The sequence below is a fragment of the Necator americanus genome, chromosome X (assembly GCF_031761385.1).
Source record: "Necator americanus strain Aroian chromosome X, whole genome shotgun sequence".
NCBI lineage: Eukaryota > Metazoa > Nematoda > Chromadorea > Rhabditida > Ancylostomatidae > Necator > Necator americanus.
In genome coordinates, this window is record NC_087376.1 from 4,092,647 (window position 1) to 4,110,076 (window position 17,430).

General features: G+C 32.7%; 2 protein-coding genes across 4 annotated transcripts; one reads left to right on the forward strand and one right to left on the reverse strand.

Moving 5' to 3' along the window:
* Window positions 1–2,053: 2,053 nt before the first annotated feature.
* Window positions 2,054–7,097, forward strand: RB195_021447 (uncharacterized protein; the record flags this gene model as incomplete). Of its 2 annotated transcripts, XM_064208185.1 has the most annotated exons (11): window positions 2,054–2,197; window positions 2,309–2,470; window positions 2,586–2,759; window positions 4,277–4,541; window positions 4,603–4,690; window positions 5,741–5,867; window positions 5,956–6,084; window positions 6,231–6,353; window positions 6,422–6,499; window positions 6,558–6,667; window positions 6,974–7,097. In XM_064208185.1, 11 exons carry the CDS (start codon window positions 2,054–2,056, stop codon window positions 7,095–7,097), a joined length of 1,524 nt encoding a protein of 507 aa, XP_064064066.1. The 2 variants fall into 2 exon arrangements, with proteins under 2 accessions (XP_064064066.1, XP_064064067.1); XM_064208186.1 differs by lacking the exons at window positions 2,586–2,759; window positions 6,974–7,097 and having other exon boundaries at window positions 6,558–6,677.
* Window positions 7,098–9,560: 2,463 nt separating this feature from the next.
* On the reverse strand, window positions 9,561–12,561 carry RB195_021448 (uncharacterized protein; the record flags this gene model as incomplete). Of its 2 annotated transcripts, none has more annotated exons than XM_064208188.1 (4): window positions 9,561–9,697; window positions 11,164–11,295; window positions 12,299–12,442; window positions 12,531–12,561. In XM_064208188.1, 4 exons carry the CDS (start codon window positions 12,559–12,561, stop codon window positions 9,561–9,563), a joined length of 444 nt encoding a protein of 147 aa, XP_064064068.1. The 2 variants fall into 2 exon arrangements, with proteins under 2 accessions (XP_064064068.1, XP_064064069.1); XM_064208187.1 differs by lacking the exons at window positions 12,299–12,442; window positions 12,531–12,561 and adding exons at window positions 10,908–10,956; window positions 11,529–11,547 and having other exon boundaries at window positions 9,673–9,697.
* Between the last annotated feature and the right edge of the window lie 4,869 nt (window positions 12,562–17,430).

Below are 17,430 nucleotides of genomic sequence, written 5' to 3' on the forward strand. Positions count from 1 at the left end.
ATTGAGCTTGATTCATTATTTTGGTATGGTAACAGCTCTTTGAGTTCTCCTTTTTGCATGTCCTTAGGAATTTCAGAAATATTAAGTATTTAAGAGATTTAAGAGATTTATTTAACAGTATTTAAGAGATTTATTTAACAGTATTTAAGAGATTTTTTTTCCAAGTCCCGTAAGTTTGAAAAAAAGAAACTTCGTAGGCTGCAAAGTGAGAAAAAGTAAGGAAATATAAATAGAAAAGTAAAGAAACTGGAGGGTTAGATGCTAAACCACTAAACTAATTGCGGAACCTGTTGATGGTATTCGTTTTATTGCGTTTTTGTTTTCTTTTATGAATTATTGAACAAATACTGTACATTTCTAATCCTCAAAATTCAAGGATTCCAAATGTTTACCCTAAATACTTTTTCTCAAAATAGAAATTTTATGCAACGAAATTGCGAACTAAGTTATTTTAATTATTTAGGCCACTCTTCCTCTTTTTTAAAAGTCTTTTTTTTTTAGAGATTTACAGGTTATCTTGTGTTTGATTGGCTGATAACAGTACTAGGCAGAACTTTCGAGAACACAAAAAATTAGACTGATTTATTCAAAAATTTTATATATTTACATAGAAAATTTCCTTTTCTTTTTTTCGATAAAGTTGCAAGAGTAAAGGAAGTTTTCCTTGTTATTTGAAGATTGATTCTCGCTGTAAAGTGGTAAATTGTGATAGTAATAAATATCATGGTTCAATTTCATGGTAAGCGCAATTGGTTCCATACCAATATTTTGGATTATCGTTTTGATTCCGCTATCCCAACTAAAAAATAGTGGAAATTGTGCGTATTAATTGGTAACAGACATATTTCCTTCACAAAATTCTTAAACCATAAAATAATGTGCACTGTGAATTTTTCGCTTTAATTTTTCGTATTTTTTCAGCAATTTTTCTCGTCAATGGCGATCCTGTGATTTTCTTGGAATCGTGCTGCTTTCTTGTACTCTTATTTGTTGAAAAATCCCTCAATACTGTTTGCATCGTACTGCATTTAATTTTGAATATGCGGAGACCCACATACATAGCAATGTGGACCGCGTTATATTATAGTATATTTATTTATTATATTATATTTTATTATATTTCTGCTCTTCATTGTGGAGTGACAAAAAATAGATATTTTTTGTTAGACATAAGAATGTATGTCTACGAAGTTATTGTGTTCTAAAACAAATGTATTGTTTTTTTCTGTGAGTAGCCTGTAAGTTTGTAGGTAAAGGAGGAGGACAATCCTAATTCTTTGTATTTACGGGATGTTAGTCTGAAATTTATCTCATTTCTGCCACTATTTTCATTTTTTTTCAATTCATTTTTTTTTGGAGCGACTCGTTCTTGTTGAGGTTTTTTGTCACTCATCTCTTATTTTCCCTTATTTTTTTTTAACTTCTTCGAGTTTCTAGTGATGTTTTGAAACAATGTTGTTGTCAAGAGAAAAGAAAAGAAACATTGTTCAGCGTTAATTCTGGATTTAAGCACAAAGACTGCAGAATAATACGATAATTTTTAAAGATCCATAATAGTACGTATTTCTTCCAACCACCTAAAGAATTATTGGCATTTATTCCATTGAACCCCGCTAAAGCATGCCATATAATCGTCAGGAAAATTATGCCTCATTTACTCGTTATAGCTTTTATTAGAATCGATCTATGCTAATTTCCTTTGAATAGACGTATGTTATGTCAATAAACGTAAGAAAAATTGCTTTCCTAGAGATTTCTGCATCATTAAAACCTCATTTTCCTCATTTTCTCTCTCGTTACTTGTAGAATAATGTAGTAGAAAAACGATTTTCATCGTATGCTCCTCTCCTAATACAAATTTTCTCATAATTCACCTTTGAAATTTTGAAATATTATCTCATCACTTTTTTCGTGCAGCATTTCCTTTGCTTTTCCTATTAATTATTGCTAAGCTTTGTAGAACTTTTAAATTTGAATTCCTTCGATTTTTTTCCCTTTATTAATTATTTGCTGAAAAAAATTAGTCGAATTTAGTTTACAGAGAAATAATCATATGGTGAACGCTGAAAATACACGTGCAGCATTTTCTGGACTTATTGATAAACCTCCACTAACTGATCATCTACTTGCACGACCACCTTTCAAATTTATTCTCGATGTTGTTTCGTCAACAATATCCAAAACGGGTTATTTAAAGGTACGTGTAGTGAAAATATTGAAAAATGTCTTAAAAAATGTTCCTGTAAGGTCAGTAAATAAATAAGCAATTTGAAACGTTTATTTTTATATGTGTATGGTTACTTTGAAGGATCAATTCCCTTCCGATGCCTTGAATCCTTCGAAATTAACGGACAAGGCCGCCAAAATGGCTTTTCTGGATTCGTTAATTCAAATTCTCAACGACGGCTCATTGGATGATGTTAAATCTTCAAAAATTGTAGCAGGAAAAGAACCTGATCTTACAAATTTGGTAAATTTTAGTTTTTCAGCATTCATTTTTGTATTTAATGTTTTAACAAAACTGATTTACAATAAGTACTCATGGAAATTTCTAGTAGTAATGAAATTGTCTACACGTTTTTCAGTTGCTAATAAAATTAGCGGAAGGAGCTCGGGCACACGTGAAAGCAAAGAAATCAAGTAAACATTCACGAAGTTCCCATCGCGAAGAAAGTTCCGAGAAATCGTCTAAAACGAAGCATCGTTCAAAAAGCAGAGAGCCTAAGGAGGAGAAAACGAAGAGTCGATCTAGTAGTAAGGTGGTGTTTTTATTGTTTTCTAATTTTTCACGTGGAACATTGCCATATACAGGATGGGTTTTTCGCTAATGTGGACGTATTTGTATATGGCCACTAGCAAATACAATTTTTAAGGCTAGCCCTCATGTATCATGCCGATCTTGGTTGCCAATGCGTGCTTCATTAGCGGCTTTGAACATATTACGAATCACTGCGCGTTTAAAGACCCCACGAATCAGGGGTGGTACAGATTTCCGGTGGAATATTCGTATACGGGGTCGTAGATTATGGGGAGGAGGGTGATTCCGTTCATTTTTTCCTAATTACCGTAGAAAACGGCCCCGAAGATACGGCTTCGAGCGTTTTGGGGCACTATTTTCTACAACGAGTTCGATTGGAGCACGCCAGCCTCGTGCATGTCCCGCATCTTCCGGGCCGTTTTTTTTACGGCAATTAGGAAGAAACGGACGGAACTACACCCCTCTCTATAATCTACTATCCTGTATACGAATACTCCACCTGAAATCCGCACCACCTCAGATTCATGGTATGCTGCCTTTAACGCTTACTGAAAGGGGCATGTTTCCTCTTGTCCGCATTTCTCGGATTTCTGTGTAACCGTGCTATAGCGTGAGATTGTTGAGGGTGAATCGCCTCGTTTATAAGCGGACAATATCCCAGTAGAATTCTGAATTTTGTATCCTTTTCGCGGATGGTTCGGATTCTTTACAAAAGTGGCGTGGAAATGGCGTTAGGATCAACGCTCTTCTGTTCGAAGGTGCAACGCGTTAACGGTTACCTTCAATCTTTGCTCAGATCCAGAGCTGATCTCGAAATATGTGGAGGCTTTCGTTGAGTTTACAGAAAGAAGAATCCACGAATAAAGATTCCATCGAAAAAGCATCGCAAGGACACTATTAGAAAACATTTGGAATGAATGCGTCAAGAGACAGTTCAACTTTCTCTTGAATTTTTTAAAATATATTTCTAGACGCTTTAATATTCTAACATGATACATCTCAAAATATTAATTATCCATAAATACGTGAATACTTTAGTTTATTATTGGTAGCCAGGACAGAATGTTTTTTTTTCAGGAACGGAGTTTTAAGTCAATTAGTTTTCAGTTAGGAACCATGTCGATTTTTAACTTTGTTTTACGTAATTTTCAAGATGTAGTTAGTGATTTAAAGCTAGTACTCCAATGTCAAGGATACTTTTTTAATTCCATGAAGTGAGCTTACTGTCGCTTTATTCATAAATGAGGTGATACCGTATCCAACGTACGCTTGCGTGCTTATATCTGTGCTTATATCTGGCGTGAGTTGACGTACGAAGAAAGAGTTTCTACGGAACTATTTTGATTAGATGTGCCATCCGGTTGTCCAGGAAACTTAATAATTATTAATCAAAGAAAATCCTAAGTCTGTTGCTTCAGTACGTCACACTAATGAACAAAATACTCGTGTTTCTCATAGATATGATCCAGTTTACTCCTTTGAAAGCTTTATCCTTGTTTTATTGATCAGAAGTTCCAGCATCGAGAAGAAAAGGAGAAAGAAGAGAAGAAGGATAAAAAGAGCACGAAAGAACGGGAGTCCGATCACAAAAGCAGTAAAAAGAAAAGCAGCAAGACCGATGAAGAGAAAAAGAAGAAGAAAGAGAAAAAAGAAAATGAACCGACGGAGAAAATTGTGGAGAAGCAGGAAGAGAAAGAACGAGATATTAACAGTAATGAAGTGGAACATCATATAGATCAAGGATTTGATGAACCATCATCATCACATGCTGATAGTCCTAAATGTATGTTTAGGATTAATCTGTGTATTTTTAAAGAAAATATGGTGGTGAATTTTTATTTCAGCACCTGCGAATGCATTCTCTCCGGCAAAAACTGATGACAGCGGTGTTAGTGACATGACGGAAAGTCCACGTATGCCAATTGTAGAAAGGTAATAATTGTTCGGATCATTCAAAGTAAAAAAGTAGTTTTTTTTTTTATTTTTCTGCTCTAAATCAAAGGGAAGGAGAGCTGGTTGTAAAATGTTCTAGACATTCATTTATGAGTAGTTGTATAAATTATTTTTTTTTCGGGACGTTTATGAATTACTCGGCTACTCGAAGAAAAGATCCTAAGAATTTTTTGTACAGTTTTCTCACGTTCCTCGTCCTTCTCGAACAATTTCATGTTCTTTTTCTAGTTCAGTGGAACAATACTTACGAAAAGGGGAATTTTCTGCTTCTGAATTTAGTTAGCGTGGATTATTCGAGCAATTAAACTTGATTTTTTTTGTTGATTTTTTTGAAAAAGTTGGTTTAGCTGTTAAAATTATGGACTAATTAAATTAAGGATTAGAGATTAAACTCAACTGGTACTCAAAAGTTATGGATTCGGCAGAAGGAGGGTAGAAGAATTCGCTTTTTTTTAAATAAAAAATTGACAGTTCTATATTTACATGAACATTTTTTCGCATGAATTATTCAAATTTTACGTTACTGATATAACTGATTATTGATTGATTATCATTTGTTGATGTTGATTAACAGATGATCATCGTTTTGAATAATGAGATCTAATTTAATTTTGTTTTTGCTTTGAAAACCTGCCAAGACACAAATTCACTGTCATTTTCCCTTCTTCGCTCAATCCCTTCAGCTTCATCCCACGCACAACTTTTAGTCCAGAAAAAAAACCAGATTGCTGAAAATTCCTTAATTTACTTCTGGAAAATGAATTATTCATGAACCGTTGTGAATTCGTTAATTTGTTCTAAAAATTACCCATGATATCCATAATATTTTGCCTTCATGAAAATTTATTCCATCAGTACATACTTATTTATATTCTGGAATTCAATTCACATTAACGCTATTTAAATTCTTTAAATTAATTTAGAATTTTCGTTTTAAATTAATTTAGAGTTAAACTTGTTTATTATATACTTATTTATTATTAGTTATTATTAGTTATTTAAATTTAAATTTATTACGTAATTTTGTAGACCGATGACTGGTGCAGTTGCGAGACCGCAAACCTCTATGGGTCGACCAGGAACAGCAGCAGCACGTCCAGCTCCTCCAAAATTAAAACGAAAACAAATAGCAACCGTGGAAGAAACTAGTAGTACGGTTGGTATACTGTATATATTCCAAAATGTTGAATTCCGAAATGCCCATATTTTTTCACTAATGAACGCTCACTGCACGATAATTTCAGCCAGCGCAGCCTACAGCTGAGCTGATAAGTGAAGCGATCACAGCTGCACCTGAAGAAACATTTCTTGTGGAAGAAGAAGAACCGGAAGAATTTGTCCCTGACACTTTTAAGCCCTCCGAAGCCGAGCTTGTGAGTTTTAGAGAAAAACGAGGTAAAGAAAAACTAATGCATATTGCTATGTTAGAAAATTAAATGCTATAAAAGAAAAGAAAATTGGATCGTCTAAAATTTTTTGTGGCTTTTTTTCTGGATGGTTTTAAGGAAAGGAATTTCAGCCTAACGATGAAAGAGGAGGTCTTGTGCAGAAAATGATAGATACAACAGCTGAATTTGACGACGGAAGTCAAAACGCTTCAGCTGATGTCGACCAAGGAGAATTTGCTCGAGAAAAACTTAAGGTTTGTTTAAGAGAGAAAATTTTCAAAAAAAAAAGAAAAGAAAAAGGAACTTTATTATAATTTTTTAGGCAGAGGCATTGTTGAATTCTTTACAAATGGTTACAAGAACCACACATCCGTTATCACGAATTTTTGATTTTGCACAGGTTTATTTTTCTGCTTTACTTACGTTCGTTCTGGTTTCTGACAGGGATTTCGTTTCAGGAAGACTTGGAATTGATGACGAAAGAACTGGAAAAATGGCGAAGTGAAACAAAAAAGTATGAAGCATTGCTAAAAGATAAGGAAGCTCAAGGAATTGGTGATACACAGAAGTTTGTTTGAATTTTCTTTTTAGATATCCATTTTCCTACTTTACTTGTAAAAATGGTAACAATGTAATTTATTTTGATTGTTTTCCATCAGAAGCTCATTTGTTTAGTTTATTCTGAGTAAAATAAAATTTTAAAATTGATGGATAAGTAAAAAATTGATGAAAAACCGTAAAATTAGTTAATTAAATTCGTTTTGTTCGCAATAATTATTCCACAGTTGTTACGTGGTTAAGTGATTACTAGTGATTTTTTTTAGTTTTTAACAAAAAGATGAAAAGCTTGAGATTTTCGTATATGTATATTAAGGTTAACAAACGTTTTAAACAAGTTGGACGATGAAGTTTCGGATATGCGTGCAGCAGTTCGTTCAGCAAAATCAAGGATTATCGTTAATAACGAAAGAATACATGGAATGCTTAATAATGTCTAATAAATAAAAATACAATGCTGTTGGTAAGTTCTACTTTTTTTCCTGAAAGTGTTCATATTTCATCGATCTAGTGTCATTCTCTAAAAAGTATATTTTTGATATAATAAGTTATAACTTTGAGTTGTTTTGTGTTATAACTGTTGTTGAGTTTATAATTCATAATTTGATATTTAAGTAAGTAAGTCATATCATGAAAATCTAAAATTGTAGTTAAATACAAAAATAAGGAACTAAAAAATGCTTTTGCAAAAACAAAAACTTTCGTTATGGATCATTATAAGGATTTTTGAACAAGAAAACTTTTTATGAGAACAGTTTTTGTTTTAAAGGTACTAAATCCTTTAGAGATGCGTGAAATTTTAGCATGAAGTAAAAATATGGTCTCCTTCTCTTGTAATATTGCTGAATCCTAGAAAAGTTACTTTTTTTTCCATGAAATGACCTTATTTATAGCATTTCCGGACTCGCCCTGAACTAGAAAATATGAATCGTCGCGAATGGGAATTACGGTACGATCCACGATGATATCTCATCGATGAAGCTCATGTCCTTATTGCACACAAGAGAAAAAATTCGAAATAGATTGTAGTTCAATAAATAATATTTAATGCCTTATTACTTACTGTAATAGGGTAAGCTGTTCCTATGATTTAGCTGCTCATCTGCACGGTTACTTACAAATTTTGTTTTTTTTTTAAATGTTATGTAGTTTGATATATTTAGATCACTGCATATTAGTTTTTTAGTGTCAAAAATTCTCAATGATCCTCAAATTTCAAGTTTTTCTTCACACTTCGCTTGTTCATTCATGTCCTTCAAGAGCGTATTGCTAAAAGAATTTTGGTAGAAAATAAATATTATTAACAATGGATAATATTGAAAGAAGTTAGTAGAAAGTAAAAACTAAACTCGGATGTCAGCACTACAAAATTTTAAAACGATAAATCAATTTTTTTAAATTTTGATAGTTGTACAATACCCCTTAATTCCAAAAGGTTCTGGGAAGAACTCTCCTGTAATTACGGAGTAATTTCATTTAGGAAATGTAGTTCGCCGCAAGTTTTTCGGTTGTTTGAATTTTGAACACAATATCATTTCAAACAATTCAATTTAATACACATTTAAACACAAAATCTTGCTAGTATCCTGGAATTCCCATGTGAAAAAACTTAAAAGATGACGTAACGATTTCGAATTTGAAGAGTACCGTATATTTTTTAAGTGTTAGAGATAGTTTGAATCTTTATATTGCAGTAATTTTAAGACAATGAAGAACTACATTGTATGTGGTGAGTGTAAGTAAAAAATAGGGAAAAATTCGTATTTTAGAGAATACGTTTTACCTCTTTTTATCCATGAAAACCCTCCAAATAACTATTCGTTTGCAGTAACTCGTCGATCAATAACAGTTCTTTTAATTCTACAAAACGACGACAAGAAACGACCGAGAACAAATGTGTATCTGGAGAATGTGTCTTTTCGGAATTTTAAGAATTTGAAATTTGAAAATTAAAATTTGAATTTGAAAAGTGAAAGTTTTCACTCCCTTCTTTTCATTTCTTTGTTCTTCATTTCTTTTCTTTTCTTTTTTTTTCGTGTTAGCTTTTTTTCCTCGGTATTTCATCCGTGCCTTACGGATCGTGAATGGATTAAACAAATGAAAGGATCCTGAGAAAAGGTATTTATCATTCTGTGTGAGCGTTAACGAATTTTTATATGGTAATAGTTAATCCAACATCGTTTTTTTTTGGTGGCGGAGTGAAATACTAGTACAGTATCGTGGAGGAGTTAATTTTGAAGTCCAGATCACAAATTTAGAACTCGAACTTTGATTTGTACCAATTGACGTTGGTAGAATCGTGGATTCATATCAATTACGAAAAGACGACAAGAAAAGAACGAAGAAGAGTACGTTCTCCAGTTCCACAACTGCTCTTTCTGGATTTATACGTGCTCCGTTGATTCTAACTAGCGTATTTGCATTAAGATAACTACGACTCATCTCTTCTCCCTTAGTTCTATAAATCTTCAACATTTCCTGTTTATTTACCATTAGAAATGTAAAATTTAAACTATGAAAAAACCAATTTATTGAATTGTTGCTCACGTTTACAACTTCAAAATATTTAAGAAATACAATTGCATAGTATTATTTTTATAGAATTACAAAGTTTGTTTTTGTGATCTTCATGGAACAGGATAAGGATTTTGAAGTTCATATGGACATCATGTGGAATCTAATAAATGCAAATGAACAATAGCATAACTACAGCTTCAAAGGACGTCTTTTTTTTCAAAAAAAAAAAAGAAAACACATTGACATTTCAAATGACAATACAAGCAGCATAAATTGAAGAGTTCTCAAAACTTTTTTTTAAGAAGCAAGAAAGAAAAATAATAGAAATAGATCGATAGGAAATAGAATAATGTATTTGAAATGAGTTCAAACATTTATACGAGTAATTATTCTTGCATCATTTTTACAAATTCAAGGAAACTAATACGTCCATCACCATTTGTATCGGTTGCGGAGAACATTTCATGGATCACTTGTGCATCATTGAGGTCGGTGGTTTCACGAAGAACTCGAGCCATTTCTTCTAAAAAAAATTATCCACAAATATAGATTCGTTCCGAATATAAATCCGGACATGGAGGTATGTTCCACGGATTAACGGCACACTTCAACAACAACTTGAAGGATTGATATGGAACAGCAGCAGCAGCAGCAGCAGCAGGAGCACTACTATTCCTATTCAAACAATAGATAGCTCTCATTCCATGAAACGATAGAAAAAGTACACATGCTTTACGAGGCCGCTATTCACGGGATTCTCATTTCTGGATGAGGTTACGACAATAAATAGCTGAATAACGTCAAGTGACAAAGGCTCAAACAATTTTATGCTTAATAACTGTGGGGCGGGACCACTGAATGGATGATTGGTTGACTAATTTTTAAACTTCTAGAAAAAATCTTAAACAAAATATGCAAAAAAAACACTAACTGCTAAACTTATATTTGTTATTAGCTGTTGTTTTCTAATTAGGGAATCTTTCTCAGAATAACAAAAATATCCATTTTTATAATTTCCAGTTTTTTTTTCGAGAAAAGAGAGAATATTTTCTAGAAGAAGTTAACCCCATAACTAAATAAATAACGGAAATCTTGCAAAATTAATTATTGGAATTTCTGGATCTTGGATTTCTGGAGTTTGCTAGAAGAGATCTTTCAAAGTCCAAGCAAGAACTTAGGCATTTTTAACTTTTTTTTCTTGGGTCGAAGCAATTTATGGGAGATCACTAATCGTAGATCAAAACTCCAATAATCTTTTTTTTTGCACAATAATGAGTCTTAAAAGAGGTTTAATAGATCCTTTATAATGCGGTTCAGTTTGTTTTTCTTTATTGTGCTCATTACTTGCCAAAAACTTCCAGCTAATCTTCCATAGAATCCAGACACTTTTAGATATGAGTAATGTGTGATCAATGAGCACGTAGGGTGGTCTCGTAGATCAAATCTTCAGTCTTATCACGAGGGAACCATCCAAATTGACGGCGAAAACTAAGCTTTTTTTTAAAAATTTTCTGGAAAAGCAATACAGTATGAATGCAATATTGTCATGCACAAGCCAACTATCTAATTCATGGATAAACTTTCTAAACTAAGTAGAACTACATATTTAGCAGTAATGATGAAATTATCCTAGACAAATTAAACATTCGCCAGTTGCATGCTGAAAAAAACAATCCAGAAAACAATATATAGGGTTTTATAAACGTTTTGTAAAGAATGTATGTTTAACTTACGATAAATTGCAGTGATTCTCTGTTTCAGAGTGCACTGTTTCAGCATTATCTAGAAGGACGTCAATGTTTCTTTTCATTTTTTTTTTCTTTTTTTTTCTTCTAAGTGTAACACATACAGTGCAATTTGTTAAGTATATCTATCGATACTAAAACTTGAAAACATTTTTTATAATGACCACTTTTTTATAACCAGTTAGAACACATACAGAATTCCAGGATAACGTTTCATTTTAAATGTTGTAATAATATATCAAACCTTCAGTAATTGAACCATCACCATCCGAATCGAAATTATGGAATTGAGTTTCGAGTTCCTTTAATGTTGTACGATGTACTGGTGGACATCTCATGTATCGAACAAATTCCTCTTTGCATATTTTGCCGGACTCTTAAAAGCGTACTTTTTTCCCCTGAGGGAGAATACATGAATAACAAATTGATTTGTTCGGAGAAAACCGAGAGACGAAGATGTGAGGAGCGAGCAGAGCGCCTCCATAAGTTCAACTGATTTTCGATCTATGCACTCTAACTCATAAATGAGATGTAACTAAAAAGATCGTCTGGATTGAAATTTTCACGAAAACCCCCATTCGAATCCATTTTATTGATTGTTTGTTTCACCTTCTTTCTGGAATATCATTGACACCTGACTTATTTCCGGTTATGATTTTGAGGTTGTTGGTTTGAGGCTGAAAGCACTCGTGAAAACGTCACACAATAAACTGCTCACATCGTATACGTTCGTTGATGTGAAAGAGCAACGATCAAAGACGACATAATCCATGTGTTCATGGATATTTTTTTTTTCCACGAGATTTTCACGAGGAATTAGAAATTTAATTGAACATAACATCAACATCACTAAGAACTTTTGAACGTATTTCACTAAACGCTTCAATTTTACTCGTCATAAATCATACTGATGTGGATTAGCGCCTGAAATAAAAAACCACGTTTCGCTTCAATGTGTTCGAAAACAAAATAGCGTATCGAATTTCCAAAATTCAAAGCGTTCGCTGAAACGCTCAACAAAGAAAAAAAAGAGCCAAAAGTCAACATTCGGAATACGAAAAGTATGAAATCCACGCTTTTTTATCGAGAAATGATGTCCGAATATCATGAGCGAACATTTTGCACTTTCAATGGAAAATTAAGACAATTAAGACGCAATTAGGATTTTATTGTAGATGTTCCAAATTAATCAACAGATTTTCCGGTTTTTTTTCACTCCCGGAAATGTATATTTAGACTGGAAAAAAAGTGCCATGATAAAGTCATTTTCTGAGATAAAATGGTGTGATTCTTTTTTTTTCTATCAGTTGTCATATCAATGAATCAAATCGTATCGAAGGAAGAGAAATCGTATCGACGACGAAGAAAAAAATTCCTACGATCAGCGTCCATTTCCTTGAAAATGAAATCAAGTTCCACACGAGTTGGTTCCACTTTTACCGTACGTAATAGTGCAGCAATTTCATTACGTGACAATCGTCCATCCTTATCGATATCCAGGAGATCGAAAGTTTCAGAGAGCTCTGAAAAAATCGTTTTTTTTTCTCTCGGAAGTAAAATGTAATGTTTTTTTTTAAATTTCTGTTGATTTCTTATTATTCTTATTTACACTTTCTTTTCTAGTTGCTACTCTTGTTGTCATGTTTTCTGATATGTTTATCAACCTCTCAATTTCCATACAATAAATGTTTCAATTGTTAATATGCTCCCGTGCAGCTTATTTGCAAGAATTTGCTGGCTCTTTCTTCCAGAAAACCTTGGAGACAAAAGAGTTCTACGTCTGAAATTTTTGCAATGGTGAATGCTGAAAGATTTGTGTACTATACAGCTTCTAAGTGCACTTTTGCAAAACCTTTGAAGAATTTTTCCTTGCTCAAATATTGTCCCTTAGATTTAAAAGGAAGATTTGCACTAGGAATATATAAAGATAAGGACTTTGAAAGGAAGAAATTGTGAAAAATTTTGTGAAAAAGGAAAAAAAATTGAAGAATAATGTAAACAACACGGCTTAAATTACATTTGTACGAAAAATGTTACTATCTTTCGACAGTTTTTTTAAGCATAGACTTTTCGTGAGTTCCGTGAATGGACAAAAAATTTTTGTAAACACGACCATTATACCTTCCCGAATTTAGACCAAACGCTACATCCCTTGAAAAAAAATAGTCCTTCCTCAATCCTTGAAAATAATCCAGAAATGTAAACAAACAAATGACTTGTCTTGTTTGCATCAATCAAACACCATTTGTAATTTATTTATCATATTTACTTATTATTTATTCTATTTGTTTATTTGTAAACAGCATACTATTTATTTTCTTTATGCAACATTTTCTTAAGATGACCGAACACTGACTTTTCTATAACATAAACTGTCTTGATAGAAAAATTTTTTTCCCGAAAAAAAACTGAAGAAATTTCCCATCATGCTGAATCTGCTATGTATGGTGCTCATCATGTAAAAGCACAATTCGTTCCTGGAACTGCGTAGAGATTATTCCCGAATCCCGAGGGAGATCTGCTGGAGAACCTGCATACGAATCGAATTGCACAAAGTGAGTCTCGCTCGTCAGTGCGATAGATATGAACCAAAATTTTTGCACTTTTCATCTGTATTGATTAAATTTAGCAGCTTAGAAGATTTAGAAAACACGTAAACATGCGTACATTTTCTGGATGTCAAATCTGTAAAGTGCAAAAAGCCTAGTTCACTACACTACAAAACAGAATCCGCTTGAAAGAGGACGGATTTTTTTTTAGTGAAAATCGATAATTACTAATATAATAATAATAATAATAACCACTGTTTACCATCTATAATTAAAATTTCCTGAAAATTAACTTGATAACTTTGTTACTAAATGTACTTCTCTCAAAAATACAGGATAAACCAGCTGTATTTATTAATATTTTCTTATTTTGTCGTATTTTCCCTGATTACAACACGAAACCAAAACACAGTCTTATGAAATTACACTAATAGGGCTATCTTCTTAAGAATTTCACTAAAATCCGAATAAATTCCGGCAGTACATACTGGGGGAATAAAACTCCACAAAGAACCATAATGTATGTTTTTACTTATTCTTGTGTCTTTTTGAGAATTCGGATACTTTTTTCCATTATGGAATTCTTGGATGTCCTTAAAAATTGCCTTAGTAATATTTGGAATCCGTTAAATGTAAAGGAGAAAAGATGATGTTTTTTCACCGTTACTACTGTAATTTCTTAGAAAATCCCTGTGTGTTCCTTGAGCGTTTTGTTAATCATACGATAACTATAATTTATCCACGTATAACTTTACTATTTTCCAGAATTTTTTCATAAATGTTTCTTTCGATTGTGGGAATGATAACGTGAACGGAAGTGTTTTGGAAAAAGTACGATGATGTATAGCCAAGCACTAAAAGACACAAAAAACATTTCATTTTAAAATGTTTTCAAGATAATCCAATTCTTTTCCGGATACCCACGTAATGTCAATGAAATTATAAATTTCACATTCAGCTACAAAAATACGGTTGTAGGAAAGAATTTCACTCAACTCAATTTTATAACTGTGTAAGGAAGCGTGTTTATTTACTCAACACCGTTAATCAAGAATAACGTAGGATTGAAATAAAACGTGTGAAACACTCTATCACCTGGGAATTGTAGACAAATATTAAACTTCTCTAACGACTAATATTTGTCTTCTTCGGTAATTATACAATTGTAAAAAATTCTGAACAACTGAAAAATTCACGAAAAGTTGATGAATTGCTCATGATTTCCAGATGATGAAGTGCACATCTGTTTCCTTTCACTTTTTTTTTGTGAATCATTTAATTCAAATCCATGAAAAAAGCCCAGCAGCTGCATTCATAGCTGGGACGTTTGCAACACTTTTCCAACGATTAGCTGCTGCTGTTTTTGGAACTTAAAAAAATGTTTCGACATTATCTCATCAAAATTACACGGTAATACAGTAACCATGTACTTTGCTAAAAATGCACTTTACATGAACTTCAGGGAGGAAAAAAAAGGCGATCCTCAGAATTTTGCGCTGAAAAAAAAAGCGTACTAAGTGCACTTAGCAGTTCATTTTGCGCCAATTAACCAATCTGAAAATGTTGCAAAATTGGATAAAAGAAAAAGAAAGAATCCGTTTACTGTAATTGCAGGAATTTAAAGATGTAATTTCGGGATGTATTCCATGATGACTAAAGATCACAAAGTTCAGCAATGAAATCCATACGGTGAATTTAACATGTGTTTGCCATTGAATCATAAAAACGAGGGAACTTGATTATGTTTCTGAATTTTTTTCTGACGTTTTCCAGAAGGGATTAGTAGTACTTTTAAGATCTATGGATTATGAAGAGATTGTGAGGACATTGTGGTAATGTCGGTGTTATGGTAATTTTGCGGGAATTGAATATGATGATTTACAATTGTCTATTATAAAAATGTAGGTTAATATGTTAATTTTATTTATTAATTTATTCGTAGTAACTGTATAAAGATGCTGTTTTTTTTAAAAGAAAACCTTTACTACTTTATGAACTATGGAATTTCATTTATATAACATTTTATAGAAGTAAATCTTGGCGATAAACGGTTATTTTTAGAAGATCGCCTAAAATTGGCCGTTCCGGTGTAAGACGAAAATAGCAAGAAATCAATATTTATTTGCATCAGAGCTCTTTATTGCTATGTTCTACCCATTAAAGTATGCCACTTGATTCTTTCACTATTTTTTTTTGTTGTAAAGTTTACAATTCTACTTCTTGTTATTTATCCAATCGCTGTGACAAGTGACAGTTCCTCAAATGGCGGGGAATTTTTTTTCTCACACCTTATAGCATTACTTAGAGGGTGGAAATAATTAGGGTTATTAGAGAAAATATTAGACATTCTTCAAGGGTTATTAGAGAAAATATTAGACATTCTTCAAGGGTTATTAGAGAAAATATTAGACATTCTTCACAAAATTTAAAGTTCTATTTTTTTAAACTTTCCTTTAAATGTTATTTTTTATTTTATTCGAAATGTACTTTTGTTTTCTTTTTACAGAATATCCTTAAGATATGTATCACTGAGCTTTGATATCATGTAGGAATTTTCAGTAAGAACTCAGACGAACTCACTCCATTGATGCGAAATAAATTTCGGATTTGTTGTGAAAATCAATGGGAAACAAACCGAGAGTACATCATAAGAATCGCCTATTTAAGCATCATTTATCATACGAAGTTCGTAGTTGGCAGCCGTTTTCTCCCTTTCAAGTAAGAAAAAAAAAAAACGACTCCCTCTCTCCCTCTTCCATCTCCTTCTTTCCCTTAAAGTATAGCCGATAGTCGATATTCTTGGAAGAGGATAGGAGGTTTTCTGTCAGTTATGCATGCCGCGTAAGCTTCTCAATTCCTGACAAAATAACGGATATATGTGTGCAAGGATACGTAAGGTCAAGGTGCTATTCATCTAGGAAAAAAAAACAGTTCCCAAAAATAGAGAAAAATCCCCCAGTTAACTTTGAATTCTTCCTGGAAAATTGATGAAATACTCAAAATTTCCGCCAAATTCGATTATACGTATCGACCAGGATGATTAGCGCATCCATATAGCAAAGGTCTCGTTTAATTTGCGCTCGACGTAGGAAAAAGTGCCCTTCGGTTGAAATTGAGGACATTAAAGCACCGTAAACATTCGAAACTATATTTTCTATAGACTGGAGAATTTGTTAGAGAAAAATTTGAAGAAACAGGAAGCATTTCTTAGCGTATTCCAGAAGAAAAATCTATTCATATTTGAAGAAAAAAAAAACAACCGTGTTGTTATTCATAGAAGGTTCTTATATCAGAACTATCCCTGGTTTAAAAAATTAGACAGCGACTAATTACGCAAAATAAGCATTTTTAAATTTTATATAATTATTTTAACAGTTTTAAACAACTTCTACAATATATTCCAAAAAAAAAACATAGAAGAGTCCACATAATAATCACGTTCTAGCTCATTTACTAGATGAACACGGGATGCGTGTAGGCTTTTTGCCTCTTTGCCCTTTTTATGGATTGCCGCTTTTATTTGATGTTCACTCATGCGTGGAAGAACTGATGCTTTTCACTATTTCACAAAGGAGAGGGGAAAAAATGTGGACTTTACTAGAGTCAGGATGTAAACACTGTGAAATTAGGTTAGAACTTCTAGCAGAATTCTGGAAAGAAAAAATTCTAGAAATGAAATCCTTTTGTTTAAGATACAACGAAGATTAATTACGAAGCTTCGGAGTATTTTCCGAAAAAAATCCTACAGTAATCCTTCAATGTTTCTTTTGATGAAACAAACAAGTAACTATTATTGGGAGAGCTGTACTCGTTCCTTCTGGATGTGATGATAACAGAGATTCCGAGAAAAAGTGATAAAGTAGCACAAGGTTCGTTTCCTACGGTCTATTTTCTTTCATTTCATTTCACGATTTTTCCCCTTCTCTCACGTTTGACTTTTCTTACCCTAATCAGGATAATAT